This window comes from Mustela nigripes, chromosome X, assembly GCF_022355385.1.
Source record: "Mustela nigripes isolate SB6536 chromosome X, MUSNIG.SB6536, whole genome shotgun sequence".
In the NCBI taxonomy this organism is placed as follows: Eukaryota; Metazoa; Chordata; class Mammalia; order Carnivora; family Mustelidae; genus Mustela; species Mustela nigripes.
The window spans coordinates 62,843,139-62,864,850 of record NC_081575.1 but is presented as its reverse complement, the minus strand read 5'-3'; the positions used below and the strand labels follow the sequence as shown (position 1 = coordinate 62,864,850).

The 21,712-nt window shown below is 37.3% G+C and overlaps 1 protein-coding gene and 1 pseudogene across 1 annotated transcript in view; both read right to left on the bottom strand.

Moving 5' to 3' along the window:
• LOC132007088 (fibronectin type III domain containing protein 3C1-like) overlaps positions 1-21,712 on the bottom strand; it is a 51,780-nt gene that overhangs the window by 14,808 nt on the left and 15,260 nt on the right. Inside the window, exons 16-21 of the mRNA XM_059385223.1 lie at positions 21,177-21,245; positions 20,476-20,594; positions 20,253-20,358; positions 19,182-19,273; positions 18,840-18,953; positions 16,839-16,988 (exon numbers count right to left, since the gene is read on the bottom strand). Coding sequence (XP_059241206.1) covers positions 16,839-16,988; positions 18,840-18,953; positions 19,182-19,273; positions 20,253-20,358; positions 20,476-20,594; positions 21,177-21,245 — 650 coding nt within the window. The remainder of the gene's footprint in view (positions 1-16,838; positions 16,989-18,839; positions 18,954-19,181; positions 19,274-20,252; positions 20,359-20,475; positions 20,595-21,176; positions 21,246-21,712) is intronic.
• On the bottom strand, positions 14,422-15,794 carry LOC132007272 (thioredoxin reductase-like selenoprotein T; annotated as a pseudogene).

Sequence of the window (21,712 nt, the reverse complement as noted above, 5' to 3'; positions counted from 1 at the left end):
GCCCTATGACCCAGCAATTGCACTATTGGGTATTTACCCTAAAGATACAAATGTAGTGATCCAAAGGGACACATGCACCCGAATGTTTATAGCAGCAATGTCCACAATAGCCAAACTATGGAAAGAACCTAGATGTCCATCAACAGATGAATGGATCAAGAAGATGTGGTATATATACACAATGGAATACTATGCAGCCATCAAAAGAAATGAAATCTTGCCATTTGCAACAACATGGATGGAACTAGAGTGTATCATGCTTAGCGAAATAAGTCAAGCAGAGAAAGACAACTATCATATGTTGATCATCTTTTTACGTACCTATTGGGCATTTGTATGTTTTCTTTGGAAATACATCTATTCAGTTGTTCTGCTCATTTTTTAAATTGAATGATTACTATTTTGTTGTTGAATTATAGGAGTTTCTTACATATTTTAACCTTTTATCAGATATATGATTTCCAAATATATTCTCCCATTCCATAGGTTTCCTTTTAACTTTTTAAAAAAGATTGTATTTATTTACTTGTTAATTTATTAAAGATTTTATTTGTTAGAGAGAGCATGAGATGGGAGAATGTCAGAGGGAGAAGCCGACTCCCCACGGAGCTGGGAGCCCAATGCGGGACTTGATCCTGAGACTCCAGGATCATGACCTGAGCTGAAGGCAGTCGCTTAACCAGCTGAGCCACACAAGCGCCCACAAAATACTGTATTTATTTGTTTGAGAGACAGAATGAGAGGGAGAGATGAGATAATCTGAAACAGACTCCACAGTGTCACAACCTGACATGGGGCTCAGTCCCACAACTGCAAGATAATGACCTGATCTGAAACAAAGAGTTAGAGGCCCAACCAACTGAGCCACCCAGGTGCCCCACCTTTTAACTTTTTTTGTTTATATTTACTGTGCTGAAGAATTTTAGTTTGATGTAGTCCCATTTATTTATTTTTGCTTTTGGTGCCTTTGTTGTTGGTGTCAAATCCAAAATATCATTTCAACAACTATGTTAAGAGGCTTACCCCCTATGTTTTCTCCTAGATTTAATGATTTCAGTTCTTATGTTGAAGTCATTAACTCATTTTTGATTGACTTTTGTATATGGTGTAAGATAGTGGTTCAGTTTCATTCTTTTGCACATGGCTATCCAGTTTACTATTAAGGAGAGATTATCCATTTCCTCTCATATATTCTTGGCTCCTATAATATAAATTCATTGACCATATGTCCTATTTATTTCTGGGATCCCTATTTTGTTCCATTGATTTATGTATTTGTTTTTGTGCTAATACCATAGCGTTTAGATTACTAGCATTGTAGTGCAGTTTGAAAGGAGGAAGTGTTATGCCTTTCATTTTTTCTTTGTCAGGGTTTCTTTGGCTATTTGGAGTCTTCTGTCATTCCATAAAAATTTTAGAATAGTTTGTTTTATTAATGTGACAAATGTTACTAGAATTTTTATAGGGGTTGCATTGAATCTGTAGATTCTGTGATAGTTACAGATATTTTAACAATGTCAATTCTTCCAATCCAATACAAAACACCATAAGAGAGTACTATGAACAATTGTAAATGCCAAGTTGAAAAGGTAGAAGAAATGAATATATGCCTATTATACAAATTATTCATTGTTTACCTGACCCTGGTGAGTATCTTTATGACCACGATTTTGAACTCCTTATCAGGTAAATCTCTTATCTCCACTTTATTAAAGGCTGTTTCTGGAGGTTTATCTTATTCTTTTGCTTGGAAAATATTCTCTGATTCTTTCATTTTACCTTTCTATGCATCAGATAAAACATCTACCTCTCTCACAGTCTTGAAGGAGTAGCCTTGTGTAGAAGATGAACATTATCATTTGGCCTGGTCCTAGCTCTTAGTTTTCTCTCAAGCCTTAGTGATTGTGCAAGCTAGTTTCTTTGTTCTTAGTGGTTCCGGTGGTTGAAGGTATGCCAGTATCTGTCAGTTTCCCAAAGGGTAGGATAATAGCACCTCATTTCAAGGTGGACCCTCAGCTGCAGCTTATAAGATGTGCAAAACAGACTTAGGGAAAGACTGGGATATGGGTGTTACTGACTTGTGCCTCTATACTGGGCCCAATGTAGGGCTAGATCCCAAGACCCCAAGATCATGACCTGAGCTGAAGGCAGAGGCTTAACCCACTGAGTCACCAGGTGCCCCTCAACAGATATTTATAGAACATTCCATCCAACAGCAGCATACACATTCTTCCCAAGTGCATATGGAATACTTTCCAGGATAGATCATATGTTATGTCACAAAAAAAGCCTTAATAAATTTAAGAAGATTGCAATGATATCAAGCATCTTTTTCAGCCACAATGCCATGAACTAGAAATTAATTATGAAGAAGAAAACTAGAAAATTCACAAATATCTGGAGACACTAAACATGCTACTGAATAGTCAATGGATCAAATAAGAAATCAACAGAGAAATAAAAAAATCTTGAGACAAATGAAAATACAAATACAATATACCAAAACTTAATGGAATGCAGCAAAAACAGTTCTAAGAGGGAAGTTCATAGTGATAAATCTCTACAATAAGGAAAAAGAAAGTGCTAAAATAAACTAGAGATTTCTTCTCTTGCTTTTTGTGATTTGATAATTTTCTATAGTGGTATCCTTAGATTCCTCTCTCTTTCTGTCTTGTGTGTGTATTATAGGTTCTGTCAATTTCCCAAAGGGTAGGATAATACTCAGCACCTCATTTCAAGGTGGACCCTCAGCTGCAGCTTGTAAGATGTGCAAAACAGACACAGGGAAAGACTGGGATATGGGTGTTTCTGGCTTGTGCCTCTGTACTGGGCCCTGGGATTATAGCCAGTCAAAAAGTGTTCCTTTTTTTGCTACAGTACTCTGAAACCTATAAATGCAAGCTTCACTGGCCACCAGTGGCAGGAAATCAATTGTTGCATCCTCTGGGTGGCAGCCATAATGCTGGGGTGCCATACATGCGCACAAGCTCCTTTCAAGGAGATACTAGTGACCTGGAGTATGGCATATGGAGATTATAGTTATCATTTAGATGTGTGCTAAATTAGGAGACCTGCCCTCAGGTTGCAGCTTTAAAAATATTCAAAAAGGCATTTTTCAGGGAAAGGCTGGGATCTGCATTGAGACCTGAGAGGATAGCCAGTCTGATTCCTAGAAAGCCCATTAAGACTGTTTCTTTGGGGCGCCTGGGTGGCTCAGTGGGTTAAGCCGCTGCCTTCGGCTCAGGTCATGATCCCAGGGTCCTGGGATCGAGTCCCGCATCGGGCTCTCTGCTTAGCAGGGAGCCTGCTTCCTCCTCTCTCTCTGCCTGCCTCTCCGTCTACTTGTGATTTCTGCCTGTCAAATAAATAAATAAAATCTTTAAAAAAAAAAAAAAAAAAAAAAAGAAAAGTCTGTTTTTTTGTTTGGTACAGTGTTGTGGGTCTCGTGGCTGTATACCTCATTTGCTTTCAGAGCTAGGTATTTTAGGGACCTGCCCTGGAAGTTTTCAAACTTGGCATGCTAGATGGTGGATCCAAATTCCTCACTCCTCAGAGAAAAACCTGCATTTGTGTTTCCTCCCCATTGTGCTGTATATGGAAATTATACTGAGAGTATATCTCAGCTTTTCTTACCCATTTTATGTGGTTTTTCTCTCATTTTTCTGGTGTTTACAAGTCCCTCAGCTAATTTCTGGGTTCCTTTCAGAGGAAATTGTTCCATGTTTAACTGTGCTTTCAGTGTGTCTGTGGCAGATGAGTTCAGGAGTCACCATCTTGGACCAGAACCCCAATGTCACTTCTTCTCTGAAGTTCTAAGACTTCTTTTGTTATCATTTCCTTTTTTTTTTTCAAAAGAGTGCTTTCTATATCCAGTTTTTATTGGGAGTTTTACTGGCAACAAATTCTTAGCTTTCCTGTATCTGAGGATGTCTTTATTTTCTTTTCATTTCTGAAGAATAATTTTACTGAATATAATGTGCAGTTGACAATTCCTTTCAGTACTTGAAAAATGTTGTGCCACTTATTTCTGGCCTCTATGGTCTCAAAAGAGATATATTTGTCTTTTGAGTTGATTTTTACCTATATAAGTGATGTACCATTTCTCTCTGGGTGATTTCAATATTTTTTAATTTGTTTTTTATTTTCAGAAGTTTAATTATGATGTATTTTGGTAGTGTAGATTTTTCAGATTTGTCCTATTTTAGATTTTCTCAGTTCTTTAAATTGTTTGGTTTATGTTTTTCCCCAAATTGGGAAGTTTTTAGCATTTCTTTGGACAATTTTTCATTTCCACTCTTTTTCTTCTCTCCTTCTGGGAATTTAATGATATGAACATCAGCTTGTCTATTATTGTTCCATATGTCCCTGAAACTTTGTTCACCTTTTTCTTTTGAAATCATTTCTGTTACTTAATCTGTATTAAAATTTTATTAATTTGTCTTCAGGTTCACTGATTCTGTCTTGTATCATCACTCTACTATTGAACCCATCCAGGAGGGTTTTATTTTTTTTTTGTTATTTTGTTTATATTTGTTTATTGTATATTTCAGTTCTATAATGTCCTTTTGGTTCTTTGATTTATAATTGAAACTTATGATTTATTATTATAAATTATAAATTGTGATAAGTTATTATCGATTATTTATAATTGAAACTTATGATTTATTACAAATGAATTGTTTTTGATTGTTTTCATCATTCATGTTCTGATTTCCATGGTCTTCATTATGACAAATGATTAGTTTGGACATTTTGAATATCATGTTATGAGGGTGTGGATCATACTTAATCATTATTGTAGTGACAGTATCCCTTAGAGGTATAGAGCAAAGATTGGATAGGGTAGAAGTTTATCTCCTGTCTACGCACTTTTGAAACTTTTCCAGCAGAAGTAGGCCAGCTATCTTCACCATATCACTGTCCCTCTGGGTCGAAGCTCAGCTTGTCACTTGTCCCTGATGATATCATGAAGGGGTAAATGGAGAACTTGGAGGTGGAAGCTTAGTTCCCAGTTGCATCTTAATGACATCAGGAGAACAGAGTGGGGGAGTGGGGTACCAAGTAGCATAGCCTATCACCACCTAGATTTTCCTCTTTGATGCTGATTAGAGATGGAGGCTGAGCTCCTCAGTGGACCCTGCTGACAGCAAGTAAAGGAGGGACCTCAGTGTTGCCTAGACCCGTTTCCCATGCCTTCATTCAGTCTCAGTGCTTTTAGGTGGAAATGTAGGTTAAACTTCTCACTGTGGGGGAGGAGTCCAAGATGGCAGAAGAGTAGGAGACTTTAATTTTGTCTGGTCCCAGGAATTCAGGTAGATAGCTATCAAACCATTCTGAACACCTGTGAACTCAATTGGAGACTGAAGAAAATAGCTGCAACTGTACAAATAGACAAGCGACCATTTGCCACAAGGTAGGAGGTGTGGAGAAGTGAATCTGAGGCGATATATGGGAAGATAGACCACAGGGGAAGGGAGCCTCCATTGGCTGGCTACCCGCAAGTGAGGGAACAGAGCAGCACAAAATTGGAGCTTTTAGAAATCTGCTCCAGTGAGGGGACGTTGCTTAGGTAGCTAAGTGGGAGGTGGAACCCTCACCTGGAAGTGTGGTCTCAGGATCCTCAGGGTTATAGGAAGACCAGTGGTGCCTGAGTGTGACAAGACTCCCAGGTATTGTAGCAGGGAAGCTGGCCACAAAGAGTGAGCCCAGGAGTGGCCTCTCAGCTCAGATTGCCATAAACTGTGATCTGTGGCACAGTCGGGCTACTGCTCTTCAAGCAGGGATCCCACAAGTGGCATAACTGGGAAGAGTGCCCTTCCTCCCCTGGGAGGAGTAGTGCAGGAGTGTGCAGCAGGAATCTGCTGGGTTTGGGGACTCCAAACAGGGTCTTGTGCCAGAGATAGAAATGCTCAGTCACAAGCCAGGTGAACACTGTGAGCTGGAGACTAGGGAGCCTAGGAGTGACAGGAGTGATTGATTGCTTTTCTCTATTGACTCACAGAGGAGTGGGGCCTTGAGCTCTTAGCTCCTCCAGGGCCAGAGATTGGGAGGGTGCCATTTTCATTCTCATCCTCTAAAGTTGCATGGAAACCCTTCAGGGCACAAAAGCCCAAGATTTTGCTCTCTGCACAGGGAGCAGATTACTTATCCTGGCCCCAGGCAAGTGTAATGCAATTACACCTGGGGCGAAGACATTTGAGAAACAACACAGCAGTCCCCTCCTCCAGAAGATGCGGGAGTCTGTGGAGTTTGGTACAGGCAGAGGTGGAAACAGATTGAACTGGAGGATCTGTTGATGGGTGTGGACCCCGACATTGTGGCTCTGGGCTGGAGATTCCTGCAGGGCCATGTTAGCTCTGACCCTCTAAAGAGAAGCAGAAAGATGGCAGGGAAAAAAAGCCATGCAGCCAATAGCTCACATTAAGCCCATCCCCCTTATAAGATGTGGGACTACTCTACCCAGGCAAAGGCGCCTGAGAAGCCAAGTAGCAGGACCTTCCCCTAGAAGACAGACTGGAAGAACAGGTGAATAAGCTTAAACTTCTTTCCCACAGGACAATAAAACTCCAGTGCCAGGGGAAAATAATATAGGCAACTCCAGGTGTTCCCTCATGACTCACTTATACTTAAGGCTAAAAATTTACATTCATTTTTTAGTTTCTTATTCATTTTCTTTTCTTTTTTTTTAAATCCCTGCTCCTTTTTCAAATAGCTTCATATTTCCCAACCTATGTTTTAAAGCCATTTTTAACTTTCATTTTCTTTTTCACATACATGTTTTATAGATTTATACCCCATACTAGCCTGTTTTATCTTGATATATATATATATATGTGTGTGTGTGTGTGTGTGTATACATACACACACATATATATATAGCAAAGAAATCAGAAATTTAAATATAAAATATATATTATATATTAAATCAGATATATATATAGATATACATATCTATATATATATAGTGGGATATAGAAATCAGAAATATATAGTGGGATATAGTGTCTTTTAACACACAGACCAAAACTCAAGTAGGAAAAGGCAGATCACCCTGCTGTGTCCACACTGAGAGATTATAATCTCTCTCCCTGCCCCCCTCTTTTTTCCCCCTTGTTTCTTTCTTTTTCTTGTTTTGGATCATCTTGGCTTTGGTGGCATATCAGTGATAGATTTTGACCACTGGATTTCTTCACAGGTGCATTTTGCTTGGGTCATGGTTGATATTTTGGACTCTGTATATTCCCTCAACCACCCCTCAACAGAATGTCTAGGAGGAGGAACTCCCAACAAAGAAACGAACCAGAGACAATGTCCTCTGCCACAGAGCTAATGGATAAGGATATAAGTGAGATGTCAGAGATGGACTTCAGGGTAACAATTATGAAGTCAATAGCTAGGTTTGAGAAGAGCACTAGTGACAATATAGACTCTCTAAGGGCAGAAATGATATCTAATCAGACTGAACTTAAAAATGCTATGAATGAGATGCAGTCTAAACTGGATACTCTTTAACAGCCAGGGTAAATGAGGCAGAACAATGAATCAGTGATCTAGAAGATAAGCTGATAGAAAGGAAGGAAGCTGAGGAGGATAGGGATAGGCAGCTAGAAACCCATGAGAACAGACTTAGAGAGATCAATGACACCATGAAGCATTCCAAGGTTAGAATTATTGGGATTCCTGAGGGGTGGAGAGAGAGAAGACTAGAAGATATATTTTAGCAAATGATAGATGAGAATTTCCCTAATCTGGGGAAGGAAACAAGCATTCATGTCCAAGAAGAAGAGAGGACCTCCTCCCAAGATCAATAAAAATAGACGAACACTCTGGCATATCATAGTGAAACTTGCAAATCTTAGAGCCAGGGAAGCTATCCTGAGAGCAGTTAGGAGGAAAGGATTTCTTGCATATGGAGGGAAGAACACCAGAATAACATCAGACCTATATGCAGAGACCTGGCAAGCAAGAAAGGGCTGGAAAGACATACTAAATGAGAAGAACATGCAGCCAAGGATACTTGATCCAGAAAGGCTGTCATTCAGAATGGAGGGAGAGATAAAGAGCTTCCAGGACTGGAAGAAACGGAAAGAATATGTTACCATCAAGCCATCCCTTCAAGAAATAAGGGGGACTCTATAGAAGAAGAAAGACCCCAAGAGACCAGAAATTTAAAGAAAGAATCTATAGAAACAGGGACTTTATAGGCAATATGATGACACTAAATTAATATATTTCAATAGTTAAGAATTAAAAAGATCATTAAACCTCTGGCTGGATTTACCCAAAAGTAAAGGGAAAGGGCCCAAATCAAAATCATGAATGAAATGGAAAATATCATAACTAACACCAAGGAAATAGAAACAATTATTAGAAATTATTACCAGCAACTATATGCCAACAAATTAAGCAGTTTGGAAGAAATGGATGCCTTTCTGGAAACTTATAAACTACTAAGACTGAAACAGGAAGAAATAGACAATCTGAATGGACCAATAACCAGTAACCAAATTGAAGCAGTAACCAAAGACCTCCCCAAAAGCCATACTCCAGGGCCAGATGGCTTCCCAGGGGAATTCTACCAAACATTTAAGGAAATCATACCTATTCTACTGAAGCTGTTCCAAAAAAAATGGAAATAGAAGGAAAACTTCCAAACTTGTGCTATGAGGCCAGTATTACCTTGATCCCCAGCAGACAAAGACCCCATCAAAAAGGATGTTTATGTACTAATAACCATGATGAACACAGATTCCAAAATACATAAGATCCAACCAATAGGATCCAACGATATATTAAAAGGATTATTTTACATGACCAGGTGGGGTTTATTCCTGGGATGTAAGGGTGGTTAACATTTGCAAATCAGTCAGTCAATGTGATAGATCACATTAACAAAGAAGGAACAAGAATAAGTCAATCAGTGAAAGACAATTATCATCTGATCTCTTTGATATGAGGAATTTGATAGGCAGGGTAGGGGGTCATGGTGGGAAGGGAGGGAAAAATGAAACAAGATGTGACCGGGGAGGGAGAAAAACCATAAGAGACTCTTAATCTCAGGAAACAAACTGAGGGTTGCTGGGGGGTAGGGGGAGGGATAGGGTGTCTGGGTTATGGACATTGGGGAGGGTATGTACTATGGTGAAAGGTGTGAATTGTGTATGCCTGATGATTCACAGACCTGTACCCCTGAAACAAATAATACATTATATGTTAATAAAAAAGGAGACAAGAACCTTATGATCCTATCAGTTGATGCAGAAAAAGCATTTGACAAAATACAACATCCTTTCCTGATTAAAACTTTTTGAAATATAGGGATAAGGGAACATACCTCCATATCATAAAAACTGTCTATGAAAAGCAGACAGTGAATATTATTCACAATGGGGAAAAAACTAAGAGCTTTTCCCTTAAGGTCAGAAACACAAAAGGGATGCCCACTCTCACCACTTTTGTTCAACATAGTACTAGAGGTCCTAGCCTCAGCAATCAAACAAAAAGAAATAAAAGGCATTCAAATTAGCAAAGAAGTCAAACTCTCTCTCTTCACAGATGACATGTTACTTTATGTGGAAAATGTGAATGACTACATCCCCAAGTTATTAGAACTGATAACAATTCAGCAACGTGGCAGGATACAAAATCAATGCACAGAAGTCAGTTGCATTTCTACAAACTAACAATGTGAGTGAAGAGAGAGAAATTAAAGAATCAATTCCATTTACAATAGCACCCAAAACTATAATACATACCTAGGAATAAACCTAACCAAAGAGGTAAAGGATCTATACTCTAGAGACTACAGAATGCTTATGAAAGAAATTGAGGAAGACACAAAGAGATGGAAAAACATCCCATGCTCATGGATTGGAAGAGTAAACGTTGTTAAAATGTCTATACTGCCCAGAGCAAGCTACACATTCAATGAAATTCCTATAAAAATACCATCAACTTTTTTCACAGAGGTGGAACAAGCAATCCTAAAATGAGGATGGAACCAGAAAAGACCCCGAATGGCCAGGGAATTGTTGAAAAAGAAAACCAAAGCTGGGGCATCACAGCCTGACTTCAAGCTATATTACAAAGTTGTGATCATCAAGACAGCCTGCTACTGGCACAAAAACAGACACGTGGATCAGTTGAACAGAATAGAGACCTCAGAAATCTAAACTTTGTAGTCACAGTCTTTGACAAATCAAAAAAGAAGATCCAATGGAAAAAGGACAGTCTCTTCAATAAATGATGCTGGAAAAACTGGACAGCCCCATGCAGAAGAATGAAACTGGACCATTCTCTTACACCATACACACAAAAAAATTCAAAATGAATGAAGACAGGAATCCATCAAAATCCTAGGGAGAACATAGACAGTAATCTCTTTGACACTGGCCACAGCAACCTCTTTCAAGACATGTTTCTAAAGGCAAGGGAAACAAAAGCAAGAATGAACTTTTGGGACTTAATCAAGATTAAAAGCTTTTGCAGAGCAAAGGAAACAGTCAATGAAATTGAAAGACGAACCACGGAATGGGAGAAGATATTTGCAAGTGACTTTACAGATAAAGGGCTGGTATCCAAGATCTATAAAGAACTTCTTAAACTCAACACCCCATAAGACAAATAATATAGTCAAGAAATGGGCAGAAGACATGAACAGACACTTCTCCAAAGAAGACATACAAATGGTAACAGATACATGAAAAAAAGTTCAACATCACTAGCCATCATGGAAATAAAAATCAAAACCACAGCGATATACCACCTTACACCAGTTAGAATGGCAAAAAAATAATTAGACAGGAAACAACAGATGTTGGCAAGGATGTGGAGAAACCGGAACCCTATTACAACTGTTGATGGGAATGCAAGCTGGTACAGCCACTCTGGAAAACAGTATGGAAGTTCCTCAAGATATTAAAAATAGAGGTAACCAATGGCCCAGCAATTGCACTACTAGGTATTTACCCCAAAGATATAGATGTGGTGAAAGAAGGGGCACCTGCACTCCAGTGTTCATAGCAGCATGATGGCCAAACTGCGGAAGGAGCTGAGATGTCCTTCAACAGAGGAATGGGTAAAGAAGATGTGGTTCTTATATACAATGGAATATTATATTACTCAGCCATCAGGAAGGATGAATACCTACCATTTGCATTGATATGTATGGAACTGGGGGGGATTATGCTAAATGAAATAAGTCAATCAGAGAAAGATAATTATCATATGGTTTCATTCATATATGGAACATAAGGAATAGCATGGAGGACCATAGGGGAAGGGAGGGGGAACTGAATGGGAAGAAATCAGAGAAGGAGACAAACCATGAGAGACTTGACTCCAGGAACCAAACTGAGGGCTACTGAAGGGGGGAGGGGGTCAGGGGATTGGGTAACTGGGTGATGGGTATTAAGGACGGCACGTGTGGGCATGAGCACTGGGTGTTTTATATATATACGCTACTAGTGAATCGTTCAGCACAACATCAAAAATTAATGATGTACTATATGCTGGCTAATTGAACATAATAATAAAAGTATTGTACATCAGTTAAACTATACTTCAATTAAAAAAATAAACTTCTCATTGAGCTTCACTGACACAGGGATAGGAAGGAAGTAGAGTGCTAACTAGCCTGAATCACACCATCTTGGCAAATCTATTGCTGCTGGGTGAGGGTGGAAGTTTGGTTTGCCAACACTAACCCTTCAGGGGAATTAGAGTGTTGCTTCCTGTTTCCATCAAAGAGGTGTGGAAGATCATAAGGTCCCTGCTTGGCCATACTAACACCAGTTGGCAGGGGATGGGAGCAGAGCACTGCCTGATTTTGCCAGGCAGTGAATGGAAGATTAACTCTGTGCTTGGCCCTGCTGGAACTGAAACCACTGGGTAGAGATACTGGAGCATGTTCCTTGCTTCTGGGGTGGCTTGGATGGTTAGCTTCCTACTCGGCCTGTTGGAATTTCTGGGGTAGGGAATAGCTGAAATGTGTGTAGTTTTTTATGTTTTATTTATCTTTTTAAGATTTTATTTATTTGATACATAGAGAGAGATATGATGAGAGGGAATACAAGCAAGGGGAGTGGGAGAGGGAGAAGCAGGCTTCCCACCGAGAAGGGAGCCCAACGTGGGGCTTGATCCCAGGAGCCTGGGATCACAACCTGAGCCGAAGGCAGTTGCTTAACGACTGAGCCATCCAGGCACCCCTGTGTATGGTTTTTTATTTGAGATTTCAATTTCATTTGGCTGGTGTTAAGGTGACATTACTTAAGAGATTTTCTGTGGTTAGGCTAGCATTTTCTCAGTCATTTTGTTGGTGGGATATAGGCTTTTTTTTTTTTTTTTGAAGGTTTTTTTCCAGTCTCTGTTGGTAGTTCTGAAGCGGAAGCTTCTCCCATACCCTTTTTGGGACAATGTCAGGTGATAACAAAACCCAGTGGGGCTCATTACTGTGTTGTTTTTCACGTTGTGAGGTCTGTAGGATCTTTTTCTTTTTTTTTCATGTGAAATGCTCTAGCATAGATTTAATTCCACAAAAGAGGGGTTCCTTTTACACCAGCTTAGTAAGATTTATTGTCACAATGCTATGGTAGTAAGCCCCTAAACTTTATAATCCCTCACGTTTCTCTCAAGAGATATTTTTTAAAGCCTCAGTGTTGAATATCATCAAACCATGCTTTAAAATTCTGCAGGCTGGTTTTAAATACTGAATTAAAATTATGACAATGATAAAATGCCAACCAATCGAGGTCCCAAACTAATAACATTCAAAACAAGATAGAATTATTATTGGAATCCTGTTATATTTTTGACAACGGTAAAGGCTGACCAACTGCTGTCATTAATGTTAATGCCATAAAAAATGTATTTATATTCTGAAAACGTTTATCTGTCTTGCACAACTTGACACTGAGGTATAAAGCCATGTTTTGCCAACATTTTTTTTATTAATCTAACAAGTAATTTCTTCCACAACAGCGACTGTGGTAAGAACTCCAATAATAGTAGCCAACCTACTGTAATGTTCAATGGTCTTCTACTTAATATAGTACATAAATATTTATAAACTACATAGCCACACCAATTTGTAAGCAACTAATAAATTCTGAATGTTAGAAATATAATAAAACGAATACTAAATAGTGTCTTTTTAACTTTCCTCTTTTCCTTGTTTATATTCATGCTTCCCACTAACTTTTTCACTAGATTCTACTGAATCCTAGATTTAAATAGGGTCAAGGATAAAACAATATTGAGATGAATGTCAAAAACATAACACACTGAGTTTTATCAGTGTCTAAGCCACTTAAAGCTATTCTCCAAAAGACAAGTTATTCAGCCAAGACAAACATGAAACATGTTAGAATTTAATCTTAAGTTTTTTGGGGCTGACCTGTCAGATATATGGGAACATCCGAGGCTCAAGCATGGAAGGTCTAAACGCCAAAATGTCAATTTGTCACTAGTGGAATGGCCATCTGCTGAAGAAGGGCCCTACGCATCCTGAGCACTGTGTTCAATGTGCAGAAGACAGATAATTTGTTCTGGGCTTCTACAAATGAAAGTAATGAGGCTTTAAGCCTGACCAGGCTTATAAAATAGTAAACCTGAATAATAACCTCTAAGTAACTTCCAGCTTAACCTCTACTGACTCTTGCCACTATATCAACTTAGGTTAATAGTTCTGCAGTCCTAATTAAAAAGAGAAGTCGTAAAATCAATTTTCTGCAGTGAATTATCAGACTACCTTCTTGTTAACTAGAGATTATAGTATGTTCCACCTTGAGGCTGTAAAATCATGAATACCAGACATTAATTCAACAAATATTCAGTGACAAATGAAGTATACCATTATGCTAAGTGTTTGGTAGACCAAATGTTGAATTGTTTCATAATTTTTCCTCAAATCCCTTTATTTCTAGCAACAAATCTAGATCTACCTTTTCTATTCCCATATGGAAGCTAAAATATGTTAAGATTGCTGATATATGACTATTTTTCTATATTATGATCCTATTTTTGCTAATTGCCTTTATAGTACAGCAGTTTAAGTTTCCTGCTTAAAAAAAAAAAAACTATCTTTTTAGAACTCTGAAAAGATATTAAATTCACTGAATAAAAAACTTTCTTTGTTCCTTAAATATAATAAAATTCTGATATATGATGTTAAACAAGTTAAATTACTAAACAAGTACTCTCTACTCACCTAAAATTAATGTTGTACAGAGATTTAACTGATCTTTCAAGGGAACTGAGTTTCAACTACCCTAAAAATGGTAAGTGACTTACTATTTGTATATAAAAGTGAAGCATGTTCCTTATGAAATTATCTGTAAGTCAAAAACAAAAATTGAGGAAGAAACTTTTAAATATAATGTTAATAGGTACGCTGGGCAATAAATTCAAACTTTTTAACTTACATCTGCTTAGTTTTTTATTGAGTTAAGTATAAAGGCCCAGTTAATCAACTCATTAGATTGGTCAAGGCAAGACACTTGAACTACATTAACAGTATTTAAAAAGCAGTTGGGCTTTTAGTAATTCTCTGGTAATCACACACGCACACACGCACATACACACAAACTGGTAGAGTACTCTGGATATAGGTTTTCCCCCCATAATCTCATATAATGCACTGTTCACAATCTGCAGTATTTTGAAAACTATAAATTGGAAATGACCAAGTTAAAGATGCCTGATATACTCTTATAAAGTATTTGGGAACTTCAGCTGTATTCCCAAAAAGATCAATTTTAAACTATAAAAAAGGAAAATTCATATAAAATCACAACAGATTTAACAGACATCTTTGAAAAGAAAGTCAAATTGTAACTCCATTTTCTACTTTTCCAAATATGACTAAGGAAAAAAACGGTACAAGTGGTAATGTCTACATTTTTTAAAAACTGTTAACTGAGTAGATTTGGGGAAGAAAAAAAAGCTATACAGTATTATTGCACTCCACGAATGTGCAGAATTCCAAAATGTGCCAGCACTGAAAAACTGTCTTGCATTGAGGTTTTTCAAGAGGTACAACGAGCCTGCCAAAAAGCATCTGGTCTGTACTAACAGCTTGCTGTCTTCAGTACAGGCCTTCATAATGTCAGTCACGCTGCTCTTGCAAAAAATTCCTTAATGTAAAAGAGTTTTCAGTGCTGATAGGTGGGGCTATGATCTATGATGTGGGATTGAATCCATATGCATATTAAGCTTCATTTCATTGTCAAGAATTTGAACAAGCTGTTGCATGGATGGGAGGTGACCAGATTCCAGCTTAGACCACACAGGCACATCATTCAAAGTTATCTCAAATGCACCTGTTGACATACACTGGTTCTCAATCATGTTGCTCAAGAAGAAAACCATCATACATGCATAGACCTTATTTTCTTGGCCCCACTGCCAGATGCTAGGAGCTTGCATGCCAAAGAAAGCAAAAGGATCCTTGCCAACAATTATTAAGCCTATTAATACTAGTTTGAAGACTGACAGGAAAGATGCTATGTGTCTATATATGGGTTGAGGGAGGTAATTTTCTCCTTCAATGCGGATGTCTGGGTACCGCTGGCTTATAACCCGCATGTACTCCTCAAACACCCGCCTATAACCTCAGGAAACACAAATCTGGAACTTCAGCAGCGGCCCCGTGGCGTACTGCATCTTTAATCTTTTGCTAGGCACGCCGCCCAGGTTGGCCGAGGCATCGCTCCGGATCACCGCCGCCGCCGCCACCAGGAGAACTAGCAGAAACCTCATCTTAAGCGAGCCAGCCGCTTCGGCCGCGCTCAAACGGAGACCGGATCTTTCTCTTTTTACATTTTTCTTTATTTTCACAATTCATAGTCTAACTATGCTTATTTGTTGTGTTATGTTCCTTTTTTTTAAGTTGTATGAAGGAGGACCTGGGAGGTATGGGAACATTCCGTCTTGGCAGGATCACATTCCATTGATTTTTACCTCTGAAATATCTTTCAAATCCATTAATGTCTTAGCCTTCCCACTGTAGCATCTTTAATATTAATAAACTCACCTGTCTTTTGGACAATTGCAGTGGCCTTCTCACAAATATATATTGTCATTTTTTTTTTAGATACCCAAAAAAGTTGACAAAAGATTTTTAAAAAATTACTTCCAATGATGAAAGCCAATCTGGAAGATGGAGCTTGTATTTTCCATATTAGGGCTTCTACAATTCAATGGCTTTAGTTTATAGGGACAACGTATCAAATCATTCCAAATTTGGATTGACTACCCAAATCTTAAAGTTGTGTGTCTTAAAATTATAGTAGTTCAGAGGAGGAAGAGATCATTTCCAGCTAAGGTTTTATGAGACAAGATAGGCAATGGTTAAGGTATGAACAGATGTACAAGGCATACTTGGGGTGGTGGTAGAATAGACTTGTTTGTTTGAAATATTTTTCTGAAGTTTTTCCCAATTGATGATAATTATCACATTGAGTGCTTTTTAATTTTACATATTAACAAGTCACTAGATTAGATATTTTGATGTGGTAGGTCTGAGTGAAGGTGCCAGAGTCAGTGTTTTAAACAAGCATTTCAGGTGATTGTAAAGTTCAAGGTAAATTAGGAAACAGAACTGTGGAAAAAATAATGGCAGATCAGGTTGGAATAAAAAGTAGGTTCCTGAGTATGTGGGGCTTTATATGCTAGGTGAAGAAACTCAGAGTGATGTTGCTGAACATGAGAAATATTTAACATTTGGAAGTCTGTGACTTCCTTCCATTTACTACCCTGGAATTGGTGCCAGTATTATGGATGTAGATAGTATAGGTTAATAACTGTTGTCTTATTTACATTGGAATAACTGTTAGGATTACCTGAACTCTGCAAAAATATGTAGTTGCAGGAATGAGACTTCTAACTTCATAGCTTAGACAAGGGCCAGTATAAATCAAGTGCATTGATTCTTCACTTTGTCCCCACTCAAGTCTGTATTCAGTGATTTCAGCACCATTACACACAGGAACCTAAAAGATGCAACAAACGCAGAAATTGAGTTCTTCCTATAAATTGTCATTGTTCTAAATATTGTGGAGAGTTACAACATAATTTTTTCAATATCAAAACCCATAATCTATTAAATGGTATGAGACATGTGTAGAAATAATTAAACATAAAACAGAGCACTACAGCTAACATTAAAAGGCTCAAATAAAATTAAGAGAAAGGATTGGCTAATCCCACATATTTGATAAATTCCTATTTTTAATTTTTTAAAATTATTCACAAATGGATTACTTAAAAAAACAAACTTAGATATATTAATGTTGCTTAATATGACTATTGATTATTAGGATCAAATGTGAATTCCAGTATTCCCTGGATTTCGTACAGTGCTGTAATCAGACTTGTCATTTATTATTATCAAACTAAAGCTTTTGTGTCAATGCTAAAGTACCCGCTACTAGATTCTGGGAAGAATGGAAGAAAAATTCAAAGATATGTAGGTGGCTTAATAACTAGGCCTTTTTTTCTTTTTGTTTTTTGAGCTTATTTAAATTGGGAGCTATTCTCATGGATGCAAAACATTTTTTAAAACTTCACTATCTCATAGTCACGTTTTTAATGTGTCATATTGTAGAGTTACATGTAAACAAACAGTACCAGAGATTTCCCAATGAAGCTTTAAAAAAATACTAAGTTCTATAAATTGATTTAATTTTATTATCTCTTGTTTTGGTTTTAAAAATTAAATTAGTTCTCTAATGATCACTTATTTGGTTTTCCAAATTTATTAATCTCTATAAATAAAGAGTCTGGAAAGCAGGATTACCATAGTTTTAGCCATTTCTTTTTTTTTTTTTTAAAGATTTTATTTATTTATTTGACAGACAGAGATCATAAGTAGGCAGAGAGGCAGGCAGAGAGAGAGAGGAGGAAGCAGGCTCCCCGCTGAGCAGAGAGCCCGATGTGGGGCTCGATCCCAGGACCCTGGGATCATGACCTGAGCTGAAGGCAGAGGCTTTAACCCACTGAGCCACCCAGGTGCCCCTAGTTTTAGCCATTTCTTTATTTGTATTTTATTTATATTTATTTATTAATTTAAAAAAATATTTGTTTATTCGACAGAGAGAGAGAGAGAGAGAGAGCAAGAGAAGGAACAGAAGTGGGGTCAGGGAGAGGGAGAAGCAGGCTTACCGCTGAGCAGGGAACCCAATGTGGGGCTCGATCCCAGGACCCTGAGATCATGACCTGAGCTGAAGGCAGATGCTTAACGACTGAGCCACCCAGGGGCCCCTCGTTTTTCTTTTTTAAGATTTTATTTACTTATATATTTTAGAGAGCAGGTAAAATCAGGGGTGGGGGTAGATGGGGGAATCTCAAAAAGATTCTATCCTGAGGATGGAGACTAATGTAGGACTTGATCTCAAGACCTGAGATCATAACTTGAGCCAAAACTGAGTCAGACCCTCAATCGACTGAGCCACTCAGGTACCCCTAGTCTTAGCCTTTATTTCTTTTTTTCTTTAAATATTTTATTTATTTATTTGTCAGAGAGAGAGAGAGGTAGAGGGAGAAGCAGGCTCCTCACTGAGTGAGGAGCTTGGTGTAGGACGCAAACCCGGGACCCTGGGATCATGACCTGATCCAAAGGCAGACACTTAACTGACTGAGCCCCCCAGGTGTCTCTTGCCTTACCCTTTCCAATAGTACTAGTATCAGGTGTTACGTGTGTTCTAGAACCATGGTCCAAGATTTATGGAGCATTAATCTAAACTCTGACTCCTTAGGGAATTGTAAACTTTCAAGAAACAATACTAAACCAATTACTGTGCTCTTATATAAACAAAATTAATAAAAATAAATTGATAACATACCACCCAACTAATAACAACACAGGTTGGACCCTTGCAGGTTAGCACAGGTATACCACATTGAGAAGGAGGGCTTGGGACTGGTGCAGTTTCACACTTCAGTGGGTGAGATCCCAACTACAAATAAACATAAACAAACAAATAAGAAAACACAAAACTACTGTGCAGTTATGGTCACTCCCCGTCCTGACAGGAAATAGAAGCATATATTCATCCAAAGTGAAATGAACCATGAATGGATCATCTGAACAATATAACTTTCCCAACACTATTAACTACACTATTAACTACTTTTAACCAGAAACTGGATTCTTCAGAAATTAATTTACTCACTATGCATCTCACTTTGGAACTAGGGTTTCCTTGTTTGTCATCTTGGTTATCTTCTGCCTTTTTGGCATATGCAGGTGCTTCAGAGTTTTCATTAGGATGATTATCTACAAAAATGTGCAGAATAAACTTTAAAAATTTGCAAATAATTTTAAGGGTGGTCCTTTAAAATAATACAAAATAATTTCAGGAGACACAATGTCAAAACACTTAATAAAGTAACAGAAAACTCATATTAATTTGTGTCAATTAACTTAAAAAAAGAGATTGTATTTATTTATTTATTTGACCGAGCGAGAGATACAAGCAGGTAGAGCAGCAGAGGGAGAGAGAGAAGCAGGCTCCCCACTGAGCAGGGAGCCCAACACGGGACTCCATCCCAGGACCCCAGGACCATGACCTGGGCCAAAGGCAGCCGTCCAACCGACTGAGCCACTCAGGTGCCCCTGTCAATTAACTTTTAAATTTGTTTCGACATTTAAAACATTTATGACAATATGGATGGACCTAGAGGGTATTTACTAAGTGTTGTGAATCAGAGAAATACCGTATGATTTCACTTATACGTGGAATCTAAAAAACAAACCAAACAAACAAAATAGCCCTCCCCCAAAAAACAAACAAAAAAAACCCCTAGGCTTTTAAATACAGAGGACAAATTGGTGGCTGCCAGGGGAGATGTGGGTGGAGGGATGGGCAGAATAGATAAAGAGAATTAAGAGGTACAAACTTTTAGGTATAAAATAAGTAAGTCACGGAGATGAAAAGTACAGTATTGGACTATAATCAGTAATATTTTAATAACATTGTGTGGTGATAGATGATGATTATACCTATTGTGATGAGCATAACTAATGCATAGAATTATTGAATCAATATGTTGTTCACCTGAAACTAGTATAACACTGAATGTTAATTATACCTCAAAAATTATTGTGATTTTAATTACCAAATAAGAGTTTTCTAAATATTATTTGATTTTATAGTAAAAATTGCACTTACTCTCCCTTAATAACATTAGTTAATTAAAATCAGAGGTTACAAGAAATTTAGGTGAAGTCCTTCAAATCATACAAGATGCCTCACCACATTTGATGTTGGTTTCTTTGGTCTTTGCTTCACCATTCAAGGGTGGAGGATGGCAAGATGCAGGAGAAAGTGTAGGTGTTTGAATAGTCAATATATCTGAAGGCTAAGAGAAATACAAAATACCTTATGATTATATTAAATTCAATTTCAGTTTTTTAAAACATTTAGTAATATAGGTCATTTCAATCTGCAATTTAAGCACTTCCCTCTGTTTCCTCACCTGGCTTTGACCTATAGGTGAAGTACAAAAGACTCTCAGTTTATATGTAGTACCAGGTTGCAGGTGATTATATAGAAATTCCTTTGTGGTTCCATTGTAGATTATGTTCCAGGAATTCTCTGAAGGGATAAACGCAAATTTATCTAATTTATCTACATGTAGCTTGTAAATTTTATGGGTCCCATTATTTTCTCATGTATAGTCTAAGAAATAAGCATTTTGGAAATTAACTGTGTCCCAGTTACCTATTTACAATAGTTAAATTATTGTATTCCTTACAGAACTAGCCATAAAAAAATAAAAGATCAGTAAATAAACATAATGCTACTAAAAATTGGAGAAATCCAAGTAAGTCCTGGATTAGTTTATAGTATTGTACCAATGCCAATTTCCTGGTTTTGATAATTGTACTATGGTAATGTAAGATATTAATTTTAGGAGAAACTTAGTGAAGATTATATACAGGAATTCTCTACACTGTATTTGACAACTCTGGATAAGCCTAAAACTATTTCAAAATAAAAACTTTAAAAAATCACGATGCACAGTTGTGATGAGCACCAGGTGTTGTATGGAAGTGTTGAATCACTATATTGTACACCTGAAACTAATATTACACTGCATGTTAACTAACTGGAATTTCAATTAAAACTTTCAAAAAACCTTATAATTTAACTTTGAAAAAATTCATGATGTCTTACCATCTGAATTTTCACTAACTTCTAAACTGTAACTTGAAATGTATGTCCCACCATTATCTTTGGGTGGTTCTGAAAAGAGAAATAAAATTAAAATTATTCTTAAATAAACTTAAAAGTCTTTCACTGGAATGTTATCTTGTAAATTAAATTTTTTTTAGGAGAAAAAATACAAACATGAAACTTAATAGAAGATTGATATTAGACATGAGTCAAGTAAGATTTTAAAGTTCTTGGAAGAGACTAAAATGTTAGGTATTTGTACCTTGAAGTAGATTTTGCCAGTTTGGAGGCAAAATGATTTATAAAAACATAATTTCTTGTAAAGTTGGCATTTATCATTGATGTGTCTTTTAAATTGTGGCCTCTATATTAGATATAATCTTACTTGGAATAACCATAACTTTTGAGGGCTAATATAAAATTTAGTGATTTTTTTCACATGTGAATTAATGAGATAGCAATAGAAAACTCAATAGAGAACTATAAAAAATGCCGTTTACAACTGAACTCATTTATATGGTGAAATATTTCAAAGG